Source organism: Entelurus aequoreus, linkage group LG05, assembly GCF_033978785.1.
Source record: "Entelurus aequoreus isolate RoL-2023_Sb linkage group LG05, RoL_Eaeq_v1.1, whole genome shotgun sequence".
NCBI lineage: Eukaryota > Metazoa > Chordata > Actinopteri > Syngnathiformes > Syngnathidae > Entelurus > Entelurus aequoreus.
This window is the reverse complement of record NC_084735.1, coordinates 82,229,102-82,245,046: the sequence shown is the minus strand read 5'-3', so window position 1 is coordinate 82,245,046 and position 15,945 is coordinate 82,229,102. Positions and strand designations below refer to the sequence as shown.

At 46.3% G+C, this 15,945-nt stretch overlaps 1 protein-coding gene across 4 annotated transcripts in view; it reads right to left on the bottom strand.

Moving 5' to 3' along the window:
* LOC133651096 (cell adhesion molecule 1-like) overlaps positions 1–15,945 on the bottom strand; it is a 1,249,207-nt gene that overhangs the window by 207,643 nt on the left and 1,025,619 nt on the right. For all 4 annotated transcript variants that reach the window (XM_062049037.1, XM_062049038.1, XM_062049036.1 and 1 more), the window contains exon 8: positions 506–678. In XM_062049037.1, coding sequence (XP_061905021.1) covers positions 506–678 — 173 coding nt within the window. The remainder of the gene's footprint in view (positions 1–505; positions 679–15,945) is intronic.

Here is a 15,945-nt window from a genome sequence, read left to right as displayed (position 1 = left end):
GAAAGTTATAAGAAGCAAAGTAAAAAAAATAATGAATTTATTTAAACAAGTAAAGACAGAGTCTTTAAAACATTTTCTTGGATTTTCAAATTCTATTTGAGTTTTGTCTCTCTTAGAATTAAAAATGTCGAGCAAAGCGAGACCAGCTTGCTAGTAAATAAATAAAATTTAAAAAATAGAGACAGCTCACTGGTAAGTGCTGCTATTTGAGCTATTTTTAGAACAGGCCAGCGGGCTACTCATCTGGTCCTTACGGGCTACCTGGTGCCCGCGGGCACCGCGTTGGTGACCCCTGCTTTAATGTATGACTTTATCCATAAAGATATTAGCCTTTTGGTGAAATAAAATTGTGAAGGTCTAATAAATTGACTCTCTAGGAAATAAGAACAAAAGTCCTCTGCGCCCTTCAGTTGAAAAGCCCTGAACTCAGCGATGAAAGTTGGTCTTACGACTCAGGAATCCGGACTCGGGACAAAAGGTTTGTTGTTGAGCAAAGGCGGCGTACCGTAGACGTAGAGGATGTACTCGTCGAAAGACTCCCCCAGCGAGTTGGCCGCCACGCAGCGGTAGGTTCCATTGTAGGACTTGTTGAGGTTCTCGATGTAAAGGTCGGCGCCGGTGATGACGGCGTGGGACGGCACGTCGTCGTCCACTTTCACCCATTTGACTCGCTGTGGTCTAAAAAAAATAAATAAAAAAGACAACAGATTTGAGTACAGACATTGCAGCACGATCATGGTCCAAGATGGCTTGATGCGTCGGTACTTCCTGGCGCCATTGTGCACGCACGCCAAACGAAAACAGGCGAGGAATTGACTGCACAACGAGCTGTCCAGACTTACGGTCTCACAAAATCAGCCCAGGAGCAGTCTGCCATGACGTGTCTATGCGGCGGCCATCTTAGTCAGGGCAACGGTCAAATTCATTGCATTGCATGTTTTAATGGAAATAAAACATATTTTACTTTCAGTGTGCTGCCCTTGGTGGGAAACATTTAGTCAGCCCTAATTTAAAATTTTAGAGCTCTCAAAATAAAAATAAAAATATACTTGAAATATTAACCAAGTTCAGTTCATTAAAAAATAAAATACCAACATGAATTAATTGGAAAAATTACAACAATCATAATAAACACTGTTAAAGTTAAACTGACCGTTAATATTTTCATAAAGGCAGGATTTTTCACATACTGGTTTATGCAGTTAAACAACCATATTATTATTATTATTATTATTCAAATATTACATGGGGAAAAAATAAGAGTCAAAATATTTTTTTAAAAGCAAAAAAATCGGCATGTAATGAGAGAAAGAGCTAATGTTCTAACTAATAATGAGTAATAATATACTTAGTCACCTGTAACACATAGCTGACACAATATCTGTTTTTAGCATTTTTAAAAATATATTTTTTATATGACGGCAATATGTGGCCCTTGGTGGAAAATGTTCAGACACCACTGAACTAAAGTATCAAAAGTATCGATATTTTACAAAACCCAAAACCAGTGAAGTTGTCACGTTGTGTAAATGGTAAATATAAACAGAATACAATGATTTGCAAATCCTTTTCAACTTATATTCAATTGAATAGACTGCAAAGACAAGATATTTAATGTTCCGACTGAGAAACAATTTTTTTTGCAAATAATCACAAAATTAAAATTGAATGGCAGCAACACATTACAAAAAAGTTGGCACAGGGGCATATTTACCACTGTGTTACATGGCCTTTCCTTTTAACAACACTCAGTAAACGTTTGGGAACTGAGGAGACACATTTTGGAAGCTTTTCAGGTGGAATTCTTTCCCATTCTTGCTTGATGTACAGCTTAAGTTGTTCAACAGTCCGGGGGTCTCCCTTGTGCTATTTTAGGCTTCATAATGTGCCAGACATTTTCAATGGGAGACAGGTCTGGACTACAGGCAGGCCAGTCTAGTACCCGCACTCTTTTACTATGAAGCCACGTTGATGTAACACGTGGCTTGGCATTGTCTTGCTAAAATAAGCAGGGGCGTCCATGAAAAAGACGTTGCTTGGATGGCAACATATGTTGCTCCAAAACCTGTATGTACCTTTCAGCATTAATGGCGCCTTCACAGATGTGTAAGTTACCCATGTCTTGGGCACTAATACACCCCCATACCATCACAGATGCTGGCTTTTCAACTTTGCGCCTATAACAGTCCGGATGGTTCTTTTCCTCTTTGGTCCGGAGGACACGACGTCCACAGTTTCCAAAAAAAAAATGAAATGTGGACTCGTCAGACCACAGAACACTTTTCCACTTCGCATCAGTCCATCTTAGATGAGCTCGGGCCCAGCGAAGCCGGCGGCGTGTCCGGGTGTTGTTGATAAATGGCTTTGGCTTTGCATAGTAGAGATTTAACTTGCACTTCCAGATGTAGCGACAAACTGTGGTTACTGACAGTGCTTTTCTGAAGTGTTCCTGAGCACCATGTGGTGATATCCTTTACACACGAATCCAAGGTCCGTAATATCATCGCTTACGTGCAGTGATTTCTCCAGATTCTCTGAACCTTTTGATGACATCACAGACCGTAGATGGTGAAATCCCTGATTTCCTTGCAATAGCTCATTGAAAAATGTTCTTAAACTGTCTTTTTTGCCACTTGTGTCAGCTTTTTTGAAACATGTTGCAGGCGTCAAATTCCAAATGAGCTAATATTTGCAAAAAAACAACAAAGTTTACCAATTGGAACGTTAAATATCTTGTCTTTGCAGTCTGTTCAATTGAATATAAGTTGAAAAGGATTTAGAAATCATTGTATTCTGTTTTTATTTACGTGCCAACTTCACTGGTTTTGGGTTTTGTAATTGGAGGATGAATATTAGAGCCTAAAATTATATGGAAATGTCAGAATCCCGCACATCACTAGTTTGTTTTGCTTTTTTCTTTGGCGTAGTTGTGCGACGATAACCATAGAACCGCACGCCAAATGGCTACATATGGGAAAGGGTCTGGCGACTATATATAAACTACCGATATTTTATGAATCATCATTTTATTAAGTCCAGCAAAACCTTTCCAAAGCCAAGATGTCTGGGAGGGAGGGGGAGGGGGGGACAAATGATTAGGCACAGGTCTGCCCCCCTCCAGCGTGATCAGAGGAAAATCGCCCGGCTAATTAAGCAAGCGTGTTGCATCACAACTTGGGCACATTTGCTGACGGATTACCCGCTCCTTAAAAGATGATTGTCTCGCCCCGGAAAAAAAACACATTTTACCGCCGTTTTGAGTTTATCGGAAGCCCTCGCAGGCACGGGGAAAAGACAAAGCGGGCTAATCAAAGAGCGCCAACACATAAACAAGATGTATTAAAATGACAAGAGTGCCGGTGCCAAAGAAAAAAGACAAAAAAAGAAGTGGCTCTGCGGTGTAGCAGGCGGGCTTTGTTTGCAAATTGCAGGCTTTGCAGGCATCTGTACTTGTGAGAGTAGGTGGGCGCCGAGCGAGCGTCTGTCTTTATTTCTCTACCTTGACAGAGGTTTACAGCCGCGTGACAGATTCCATTTTTATGACAATGAGCTCACAGGCACAAAGGGCGCCGGGGAAAAACACAGAAGAACAGACAAAAACGCCTCAATTTTGGGGGTTGGTTTTTTTCTTTCCCACGGCCAGCGAAAGTGTTATTTCCCCTGAGCGTGCGTAAGCAGTGCTGTAGGTTCTTTGCCGTTCCCCTTTAGAGAACGTATGGAGTTAAATGAGCCCAAAGAAAGCTTGATAGCCAAAACAAAAAAACAAACCACAGTGGTGTGTCGTTACAAATGTTTTCCAGACGTATTTTTCCGACTAAAAGGCGCACTTAAGAAATGTTTTCCCCCCTCAAAACTCCACAGTGCGCCTTATAACCCGGTGCGCCTAATGTACGGAATAAGTCTGGTTACGCTCACTGACCTCAAAGCTATTTTATTTTTGTACATGGTGTAATTATAAGTGGGACCAGTAGATGGCAGTCAAACATAAGAGATAGGTGTAGACCGCACGGTAATGGCAGTCACACATAAGAGATACGTGTAGACTGCAAAATGATGGCAGTCACACATAAGAGATTGGTGTAGACCACACTATGATGGCAGTCACACACAAGATATACGTGTAGACTGCCAAAAAAATGATGGCAGTCACACATAAGAGATAATTGTAGACCACACAATGATGGCAGTCACACATAAGAGATAGTTGTAGACAACACAATGATGGCAGTCACACATAAGAGATAGGTGTAGACAACACAATGATGGCAGTCACACATAAGAGATAGGTGTAGACCGCACTATAATGGCAGTCAAACATAAGAGATACGTGTAGACTGCAAAATGATGGTAGTCACACATAAGAGATAGGTGTAGACTACACTATGATGGCAGTCACACATAAGAGATAGTTTTAGACCGCACTATAATGGCAGTCAAACATAATAGATACGTGTAGACCGCAAAATGATGGCAGTCACACATAAGAAATAGGTGTAGACCGCACTATGATGGCAGTCACACACAAGATATACCTGTAGACTGCAAAATGATGGCAGTCACACATAAGAGATACGTGTAGAGCGCACTGTAATGGCAGTCAAACATAAGAGATACGTGCAGACCGCAAAATGATGGCAGTCACACATAAGAGATAGGTGTAGACTGCAAAATGATGGCAGTCACACATAAGAGATAGGTGTAGACTACACACTATGATGGTAGTCACACATAAGAGATAGTTTTAGACCGCACTATGATGGGGAGGACTGTCATGAAACAACTCACGGACGGCCTGGCAAGGATCGACCAGAGCCAACTCCCTGGAAAGTACAAGGTCTGGTGCTACCAGTTCATACTCTACAGGAGGGTGATGTGGCCTCTGAAAATGAGCGAGATCCCCTCATCTGCCGTGAGTAAGATGGATGGAAAAGCCAACTCATTCATCAGAAAGTGGCTGGGACTACCACGGTGCCTTTCAGAAACGGGCCTCTTTGGGAAGAACGCACTGCAGCTGCCACTGCAGTCTATCAGTCTGGGCTATATGCAGGAGAAGTCCAGGCTGGTCCTCGAACTAAGAGAGTCCACTGACCAGTCAGTAAGGAACGCCAATGCCAAGGTTCCCACTGGCCGAAAGTGGAAAGCCCAAACTGAGGTTGACCGAGCTGTCAGTAGGCTGCATCACCAAGAGCTCATGGGCAGAGTCCAGGCAGGAAGAGCAGGGCTAGGATGGGGAGAAGCGCCTCGGTTCTGGTCCAAGGCCAACCGCAAGGAGAGGAAGGAGATGGTGGTGGCGGAGGTGACGAGGATGGAGGAAGAGCGCTATAAGATCAAGGCCGTGTCGCAGGGCCGACAAGGAAGGTGGACAACCTGGGAGGGAGTGGTCAACCGGAACATCAGCTGGTCCGACCTGTGGAAGATTCCACAGGCAAGGATCAGCTTCCTTATTCGTTCAACCTACGACACGCTCCCCTGTCCTCGTAACCTTCACCAATGGTTCGGGAACGAGGAATGCTGCTCACTCTGCAATGCTCCCAACGCAAGCCTCCAGCACATCTTGTCGGGCTGCAAGACCGCACTCTCTCAGGGGCGCTATAGATGGCGCCACGACCAGGTCCTGAGGAAACTAGCGGAGGTGCTGGAGGGGTGTCGACAGGGCAGCAAAGAATCACCACCAGCAGAGAACCATACCAGCTTTGTCACGGAAGGGGGGGGTCAAAGATACATCAGGCCAAGAGAGACAGCAGCAAGGCCCTTTTCCCCAGACCAGGAGTGGGACATGAGGGTTGACCTCAATAGGCAGCTCCGGTTCCCCACGGAGATCACCACTACATCTCTCCGCCCGGATATTGTAGTGTGGTCCAGCAAGGCAAGAGTGGTGCACCTTATTGAGCTGACCGTACCATCGGAGGAGGGGATCGAGGCCGCCTTTGAGCGCAAGAAGGCCAAGTACTCGGAGCTGGCTGCTGAGTGCCGGGAGGCTGGCTGGAAGACAACCATCTACCCAGTAGAAGTTGGCTGCCGAGGCTACGTGGGGCTGTCAACCACACGCCTTTTGAGGGACGTAGGAGTGACTGGAAGAAAGCTGAGAAAGGCCATAAAAGATCTGGCAGAGGAGGCCGAGAAAGGCAGCTTTTGGCTCTGGCTGAGGAGGAAGGACAGGAGCTGGGGAAAGAACAACTAACCCCGATAACAGCCGCAGGGGGTAACAGCTATCAGCTGCAGGGGGTGACAGGGAGACGTCCCTGTCACTGCTCCGCCACCAGGAGACGTTCCAGGATTAAAGGAGTGAAACGTTGGTGAATGGTGGTTCCTGGCTGATGACCCTGCAGCTGACCCGTGGGCACTGGAGGAGGTGCGACAGGCAGCAATGCCAAGCAGGAAATACTACCTACCTGTTCATTAACTGAAGTTCTGGAAACCCCAGTGACTACTGTGAACAGGGCAGTTGGAGTCCAGGGAAGACTGGAGGACAGCCAGGAAAGACTGGATGGCAGCAGGGAAAGACCGCACCGGGAGTGGACGGCTAGTTACCCAACCCACTGGTCTCTCGCAAGAGGGACACCCACCTTAACTACGAAGAAATCAAGGAAAAAACAACCCGCAGGCCCTCCGAGAGGCGGGATGAAAGATGGGCCTAACATGACGGACCACACGGTAACGACGATGGCAACGGAAACGGATAACGAGAACATCAGAACTCCAGTTAATGAGGAGAAGATCCTCCGAAAGTGTGCTTGCGGATGGGAAAAGGTGACCACGTACAGGGGACTGCGAATCCACCAGGGGAAAGCAAAGTGTGGTCAGAGAGGCCAACAGCAACCTTGCACCGCGGCAGCGGGTGAGACAAGAGGGACCAGAAGCCAGGTAGAAAACCACAGTGCTAACGGACCCAATGTTGCTGAAAGCACAGATGGCACAGAGGAAGAAAGCCCCTCGGTGGAGGCTGAGCCCCCACGTGAGCACCAAGACCCAATCTCTACCATCTCACACAGAACAGAGCCACAAGCAGAGACCAAGAAACCAGCAAGAAGGAACAAGCTCAAATGGCCAAAGGCAAATGAAGCAGAGGCATGGCGTACTTTGGATACAGACCTGACCAAGATCCTGGAGGAAAGGTTGCATGGAGGTGCCGAAGCTAAGCTTAACCTGTTTGGGGACATCATATACCAGACCTGCAAAGACAGGTTTGGTGAAATTATCTCCAAGCAGAGGACTGCCCCAAGGGAAATGGGGAGGAGGGAAAAGGAGATCGCCGAGCTTGTGCGAAGACGCCGACAACTCCGCAAGAACTGGAGGAAGGCAACCCAGCCAGAGAGAGAAGGTCTGAAAGTCCTGTGGGAGGAGGTCAGGCAAAGGCTATCCAGGCTCCGCAGAGCTGAACGCATCCGCAAGCGTAGCAAACGGAAGCAGAAAGAGCGAGCCAGCTTCTTCAAGGATCCCTTCAAGCACGCCAGACAACTGCTGGAGGAGAAAAAGTCCGGGAAGCTCGAAACCACCAGGGAGCAAATGGAACAGCACGTCAAAAGGCAGTACAGTGATCCGCTAAGAAACGTCCCATTAGGAACACCAGGGTACGTGCCCCGGCCTGCGCCACCGACAGCTGAATTTAACATCATGCCCCCCAAGCTCAGCGAAGTTAGGCAAACCGTGAAGAAGGCAAGGTCCTCATCAGCATCAGGCCCCAATGGAGTTCCCTACAAGCTCTATAAGAACTGCCCCAAGGTACTTGAACTGCTCTGGTATCTAATGAGAACTGCCTGGAAAAAGCAACTCATTCCAGCGGAGTGGCAAAGGGCTGTAGCGGTATTCATCCCGAAGGAAGAAAACTCCAAAAATATCGGCCAATTCAGAAACATCGCCCTGCTGAACGTAGAAGGAAAAATCTTCTTCTCAGTGCTGGCCAGAAGGATGACCACCTACCTGCTAGAGAATTGCTACATCGACACCAACTGCCAGAAAGCAGGAGTTCCAGGTTTCCCAGGATGCGTAGAGCACTCTACGATGATCTGGGACCAGATCCAGAAGGCCAAGCGGGAGAAGACCGACCTGCATGTCATCTGGCTCGATCTCGCCAACGCGTACGGATCGGTCCCACACCAGCTGATCAACTACGCCTTGGAGTTCTTCCACATGCCACCCTGCATCAAGAACCTGGTAGCGCTTTACTTCAGCGATCTGCAGATGTGCTTTGCCCTCCAGGACTTCACCACCGGGTGGCAGCATCTAGAAGTGGGAATTGCAATGGGGTGTGCCATTTCTCCAATCTTGTTCGTGGCAGCCTTTGAGATAATCCTCATCGGAGCAAGGCAAATGGTTGGAGGAATCAAAACACCATCTGGTCAGAGGTTACCCCCATTGAGGAGCTATATGGACGATGTCACCAGCCTCCTTCAGACAGCAGCATGTACATCTCGACTGCTGAAAAGGGTGGATGAGTTGACATCATGGGCCAGAATGAAGATCAAACCCTCCAAATCCCGTAGCCTGTCACTCAGAAGGGGAGTCAGAAACGACAACACCATCTTTGTCGTCGGGGGAGAGAAAATCCCCCTCCTGTCTGAGCAACCCATCAAAAGCCTGGGGAGGCAGTACACTGCAGAGCTGTCCGATAAACAGATGGGGAGGACTGTCATGAAACAACTCACGGACGGCCTGGCAAGGATCGACCAGAGCCAACTCCCTGGAAAGTACAAGGTCTGGTGCTACCAGTTCATACTCTACAGGAGGGTGATGCGGCCTCTGAAAATGAGCGAGATCCCCTCATCTGCCGTGAGTAAGATGGATGGAAAAGCCAACTCATTCATCAGAAAGTGGCTGGGACTACCACGGTGCCTTTCAGAAACGGGCCTCTTTGGGAAGAACGCACTGCAGCTGCCACTGCAGTCTATCAGTCTGGGCTATATGCAGGAGAAGTCCAGGCTGGTCCTCGAACTAAGAGAGTCCACTGACCAGTCAGTAAGGAACGCCAATGCCAAGGTTCCCACTGGCCGAAAGTGGAAAGCCCAAACTGAGGTTGACCGAGCTGTCAGTAGGCTGCATCACCAAGAGCTCATGGGCAGAGTCCAGGCAGGAAGAGCAGGGCTAGGATGGGGAGAAGCGCCTCGGTTCTGGTCCAAGGCCAACCGCAAGGAGAGGAAGGAGATGGTGGTGGCGGAGGTGACGAGGATGGAGGAAGAGCGCTATAAGATCAAGGCCGTGTCGCAGGGCCGACAAGGAAGGTGGACAACCTGGGAGGGAGTGGTCAACCGGAACATCAGCTGGTCCGACCTGTGGAAGATTCCACAGGCAAGGATCAGCTTCCTTATTCGTTCAACCTACGACACGCTCCCCTGTCCTCGTAACCTTCACCAATGGTTCGGGAACGAGGAATGCTGCTCACTCTGCAATGCTCCCAACGCAAGCCTCCAGCACATCTTGTCGGGCTGCAAGACCGCACTCTCTCAGGGGCGCTATAGATGGCGCCACGACCAGGTCCTGAGGAAACTAGCGGAGGTGCTGGAGGGGTGTCGACAGGGCAGCAAAGAATCACCACCAGCAGAGAACCATACCAGCTTTGTCACGGAAGGGGGGGGTCAAAGATACATCAGGCCAAGAGAGACAGCAGCAAGGCCCTTTTCCCCAGACCAGGAGTGGGACATGAGGGTTGACCTCAATAGGCAGCTCCGGTTCCCCACGGAGATCACCACTACATCTCTCCGCCCGGATATTGTAGTGTGGTCCAGCAAGGCAAGAGTGGTGCACCTTATTGAGCTGACCGTACCATCGGAGGAGGGGATCGAGGCCGCCTTTGAGCGCAAGAAGGCCAAGTACTCGGAGCTGGCTGCTGAGTGCCGGGAGGCTGGCTGGAAGACAACCATCTACCCAGTAGAAGTTGGCTGCCGAGGCTACGTGGGGCTGTCAACCACACGCCTTTTGAGGGACGTAGGAGTGACTGGAAGAAAGCTGAGAAAGGCCATAAAAGATCTGGCAGAGGAGGCCGAGAAAGGCAGCTTTTGGCTCTGGCTGAGGAGGAAGGACAGGAGCTGGGGAAAGAACAACTAACCCCGATAACAGCCGCAGGGGGTAACAGCTATCAGCTGCAGGGGGTGACAGGGAGACGTCCCTGTCACTGCTCCGCCACCAGGAGACGTTCCAGGATTAAAGGAGTGAAACGTTGGTGAATGGTGGTTCCTGGCTGATGACCCTGCAGCTGACCCGTGGGCACTGGAGGAGGTGCGACAGGCAGCAATGCCAAGCAGGAAATACTACCTACCTGTTCATTAACTACTGCAGTCACACATAAGAGATAGTTTTAGACCGCACTGTAATGGCAGTCACACATAAGAGATACGTGCAGACCGCAAAATGATGGCAGTCACACATAAGAGATAGTTTTAGACCGCACTATGATGGCAGTCACACACAAGATATACGTGTAGACTGCAAAATGATGGCAGTCACACATAAGAGATAGGTGTAGACCGCACTATGATGGCAGTCACACACAAGATATACGTGTAGACTGCCAAAAAAATGATGGCAGTCACACATAAGAGATAATTTTAGACCACACAATGATGGCAGTCACACATAAGAGATAGGTGTAGACCGCACTATAATGGCAGTCAAACATAAGAGATACGTGTAGACTGCAAAATGATGGTAGTCACACATAAGAGATAGGTGTAGACTACACTATGATGGCAGTCACACATAAGAGATAGTTTTAGACCGCACTATAATGGCAGTCAAACATAATAGATACGTGTAGACCGCAAAATGATGGCAGTCACACATAAGAAATAGGTGTAGACCGCACTATGATGGCAGTCACACACAAGATATACCTGTAGACTGCAAAATGATGGCAGTCACACATAAGAGATAGTTGTAGACCGCACTATGATGGCAGTCACACATAAGAGATACGTGTAGACCGCACTATAATGGCAGTCACACATAAGAGATACGTGTAGACTGCAAAATGATGGCAGTCTCACATAAGAGATAGGTGTAGACTACACACTATGATGGTAGTCACACATAAGAGATAGTTTTAGACCGCACTATGATGGCAGTCACACATAAGAGATACGTGTAGAGCGCACTGTAATGGCAGTCACACATAAGAGATAGGTGTAGACCGCACTGTAATGGCAGTCAAACATAAGAGATACGTGCAGACCGCAAAATGATGGCAGTCACACATAAGAGATAGGTGTAGACTGCAAAATGATGGCAGTCACACATAAGAGATAGGTGTAGACTACACACTATGATGGTAGTCACACATAAGAGATAGTTTTAGACCGCACTATGATGGCAGTCACACATAAGAGATAGGTGTAGACCGCACTATGATGGCAGTCACACATAAGAGATAGTTTTAGACCGCACTGTAATGGCAGTCACACATAAGAGATACGTGCAGACCGCAAAATGATGGCAGTCACACATAAGAGATAGGTGTAGACCGCACTATGATGGCAGTCACACATAAGAGATAGTTTTAGACTGCACTATAATGGCAGTCACACATAAGAGATAGGTGTAGACCGCACTATAATGGCAGTCACACATAAGAGATAGGTGTAGACCGCACTATAATGGCAGTCACACAAGAGATACGTGCAGACCGCAAAATGATGGCAGTCACACATAAGAGATAGTTTTAGACTGCACTATAATGGCAGTCACACATAAGAGATAGGTGTAGACCGCACTATAATGGCAGTCACACATAAGAGATAGGTGTAGACCGCACTATGATGGCAGTCACACATAAGAGATAGGTGTAGACTGCAAAATGATGGCAGTCACACATAAGAGATAGGTGTAGACTACATTATGATGGCAGTCACACATAAGAGATAGTTTTAGACCGCACTATGATGGCAGTCACACATAAGAGATAGGTGTAGACTGCAAAATGATGGCAGTCACACATAAGAGATAGGTGTAGACCGCACTATGATGGCAGTCACACATAAGAGATAGGTGTAGACTGCAAAATGATGGCAGTCACACATAAGAGATAGGTGTACACCGCACTGTAATGGCAGTCAAACATAAGAGATACGTGCAGACCGCAAAATGATGGCAGTCACACATAAGAGATAGGTGTAGACCGCACTATGATGGCAGTCACACATAAGAGATAGGTGTAGACCGCACTATGATGGCAGTCACACATAAGAGATAGTTTTAGACCGCACTATGATGGCAGTCACACATAAGAGATAGGTGTAGACCGCACTATGATGGCAGTCACACATAAGAGATAGGTGTAGACCGCACTGTAATGGCAGTCAAACATAAGAGATACGTGCAGACCGCAAAATGATGGCAGTCACACATAAGAGATAGGTGTAGACCGCACTATGATGGCAGTCACACATAAGAGATAGTTTTAGACCGCACTATGATGGCAGTCACACATAAGAGATAGGTGTAGACTACACTATGATGGCAGTCACACATAAGAGATAGTTTTAGACCGCACTATGATGGCAGTCACACATAAGAGATAGGTGTAGACTGCAAAATGATGGCAGTCACACATAAGAGATAGGTGTAGACTACACTATGATGGCAGTCACACATAAGAGATAGTTTTAGACCGCACTATGATGGCAGTCACACATAAGAGATAGGTGTAGACTGCAAAATGATGGCAGTCACACATAAGAGATAATTGTAGACCACACAATGATGGCAGTCACACATAAGAGATAGTTGTAGACCGCACTATGACGGCAGTCACACATAAGAGATAGGTGTAGACTACACTATGATGGCAGTCACACATAAGAGATAGTTGTAGACCACACTATGATGGCAGTCACACATAAGAGATAGTTTTAGACCGCATTATAATGGCAGTCACACATAAGAGATAGGTGTAGACCGCACTGTATTGGCAGTCACACATAAGAGATACGTGCAGACCGCAAAATGATGGCAGTCACACATAAGAGATAGGTGTAGACCGCACTATGATGGCAGTCACACATAAGAGATAGGTGTAGACCGCACTATGATGGCAGTCACACATAAGAGATAGTTTTAGACCGCACTATAATGGCAGTCACACATAAGAGATACGTGCAGACCGCAAAATGATGGCAGTCACACATAAGAGATAGGTGTAGACCGCACTATGATGGCAGTCACACATAAGAGATAGGTGTAGACCGCACTATGATGGCAGTCACACATAAGAGATAGGTGTAGACCGCACTATGATGGCAGTCACACATAAGAGATAGGTGTAGACCGCACTATGATGGCAGTCACACATAAGAGATAGGTGTAGACTGCAAAATGATGGCAGTCACACATAAGAGATAGGTGTAGACCGCACTATGATGGCAGTCATACACAATATATACGTGTAGACTGCAAAATGATGGCAGTCACACATAAGAGATAATTGTAGACCGCACTATGATGGCAGTCACACATAAGAGATAGGTGTAGACCGCACTATGATGGCAGTCACACATAAGAGATAGATGTAGACTACACTATGATAGAAGTCCCACATAAGAGATAGTTGTAGACCGCACTATGACGGCAGTCACACATAAGAGATAGGTGTAGACTACAATATGATGGCAGTCACACATAAGAGGTACGGGGCGGTATAGCTCGGTTGGTAGAGCGGCCGTGCCAGCAACTTGAGGGTTGCAGGTTCGATCCCCGCTCCCGCCATCCTAGTCACTGCCGTTGTGTCCTTGGGCAAGACACTTTACCCACCTGCTCCCAGTGACACCCACACTGGTTTAAATGTAACTTAGATATTGGGTTTCACTATGTAAAGCGCTTTGAGTCGCTTGAGAAAAAAGCGCTATAAAAATATAATTCACTTCACTTCACTTAGAAAAGCGCTATATAAATCCCAGGTATTATTATTATTATTATCATTATACGTGTAGACCGCAAAATGATGGCAGTCACACATAAGAGATAGGTGTAGACCGCACTATGACGGCAGTCACACATAAGAGATAGGTGTAGACTACAATATGATGGCAGTCACACATAAGAGGTACTTAGAAAAGCGCTATATAAATCCCAGGTATTATTATTATTATTATTATTATACGTGTAGACTGCAATATGATGGCAGTCACACATAAGAGATAGGTGTAGACCGCACTATGATGGCAGTCACACACAAGATATACGTGTAGACTGCAAAATGATGGCAGTCACACATAAGAGATCATTTTAGACCGCACTATGATGGCAGTCACACATAAGAGATAGGTTGTTTGGGTTGGTGCACTAATTGTAAGTGTATCTTGTGTTTTTTATGTTGATTTAATAAAAAAAAACAAAAACAAAAAAAACGATACCGATAATAAAAAATACGATACTGATCATTTCCGATATTACATTTTAAAGCATTTATCGGCCGATAAGGTATGACATTTCTCAATGGAAAAAATACTTTAACGTCTTTGTTTTCATGTTAGCATTTAAGCTAGCTAACATGCTAACGCTAACCCTTCCATAAGTTTATCAAATTGCAGTTAGCAATCACACTTTTTCGATCATTTTAATTCAATACGGTAATACTAAATGTCGGGAGTTTTACAGCGGTTATCATTATTACCGTTTATGCGGCCACAGCTGTGGCAAAGAGTGACCACTCTGCATACGGCGGTTATCCAGGCCGGAAAAGTTACCGACTCAACGTTCTTTTATTGATCTGGGAATTGACTTATCGAATATCGGCCCAGGTCTACGAAAAACAAACACCTCTCTCCATGAGACGGAGAGGCATGACCAGTTTGTATTCCTGCAAGGGCGGGCCTCTTGAATACAAATGGCCGCCCGCAGCCCCTGCCACGCCACCCCCTCCACTCTGGTAATGACTACACAGCTCTCAGTTGCTCTAATGAAAATGACTTCCAATTCCCGGCACACAGATATTGATTGTGTTTTCATCTTTATGAAATGAAGGCTGGAGATTGAGCGCGTCTCCACGTTTAATCAAAGACCCACAAGATCCAAAGACCACTGAAGTCAGAACGGCTTAGATCTTCCCCGAGTTCATCGGACTTGCCCAACGTGTTGGACCAGCCGATGAGTAGCCCGCCAAAGAGTAGAATCCATCAAGATCCGTGAATGAGAGAAATAAATAAAGAATCCAGGTAGGACAGTTCACATTGTTCATGGTCGGTTCGTGGTTCATCTCATACTTGCACCAAATAAAGGTAAAGGATGCATTCGGTTTGAGGTGGATGAAAAATAAGCAGTCCGTACAGTTTAATTTTGTTACATAATGGCATTTGTTTACATCAAGGAGCTTGCTGTTAGCGGTTAGCTATTGTATCCTCCTAAGATGTGTAGTGAAGTTTAGCTATTCGTTGTCCTGAAGGGATGATACTTGTAAGAAACTGACTTTATTTGTCACCATGGAGGCGAGGATTAGTGATTTAGAAGTAGTGTTGTCCCGATACCAATATTATGGTACCAATACCAAAATGTATTTTGATACTTTTCTAAATAAAGGGGACAGCAAAAAATGGCATTATTGGCTTTAGTTTAACAACAAATCTTATGGTACATTAAAGGCCTACTGAAATGATTTTTTAAAATTTAAACGGGAATAGCAGATCCATTCTATGTGTCATACTTGATCATTTCGCGATATTGCCATATTTTTGCTGAAAGGATTTAGTAGAGAAAATCGTCGATAAAGTTCGCAACTTTTGCTCGCTGATAAAAAAAAGCCTTGCCTGTACCGGAAGTAGCGTGACGTCACAGGAGCTAATATTCCTCACAATTCCCCGTTGTTTACAATGGAGCGAGAGAGATTCGGACCGAGAAAGTGACGATTACCCCATTAATTTGAGCGAGGATGAAAGATTCGTAGATGAGGAACGTTACAGTGAAGGACTTGAGAGGCAGTGATGGACGTATCTTTTTTCGCTCTGACCGTAACTTAGGTACAAG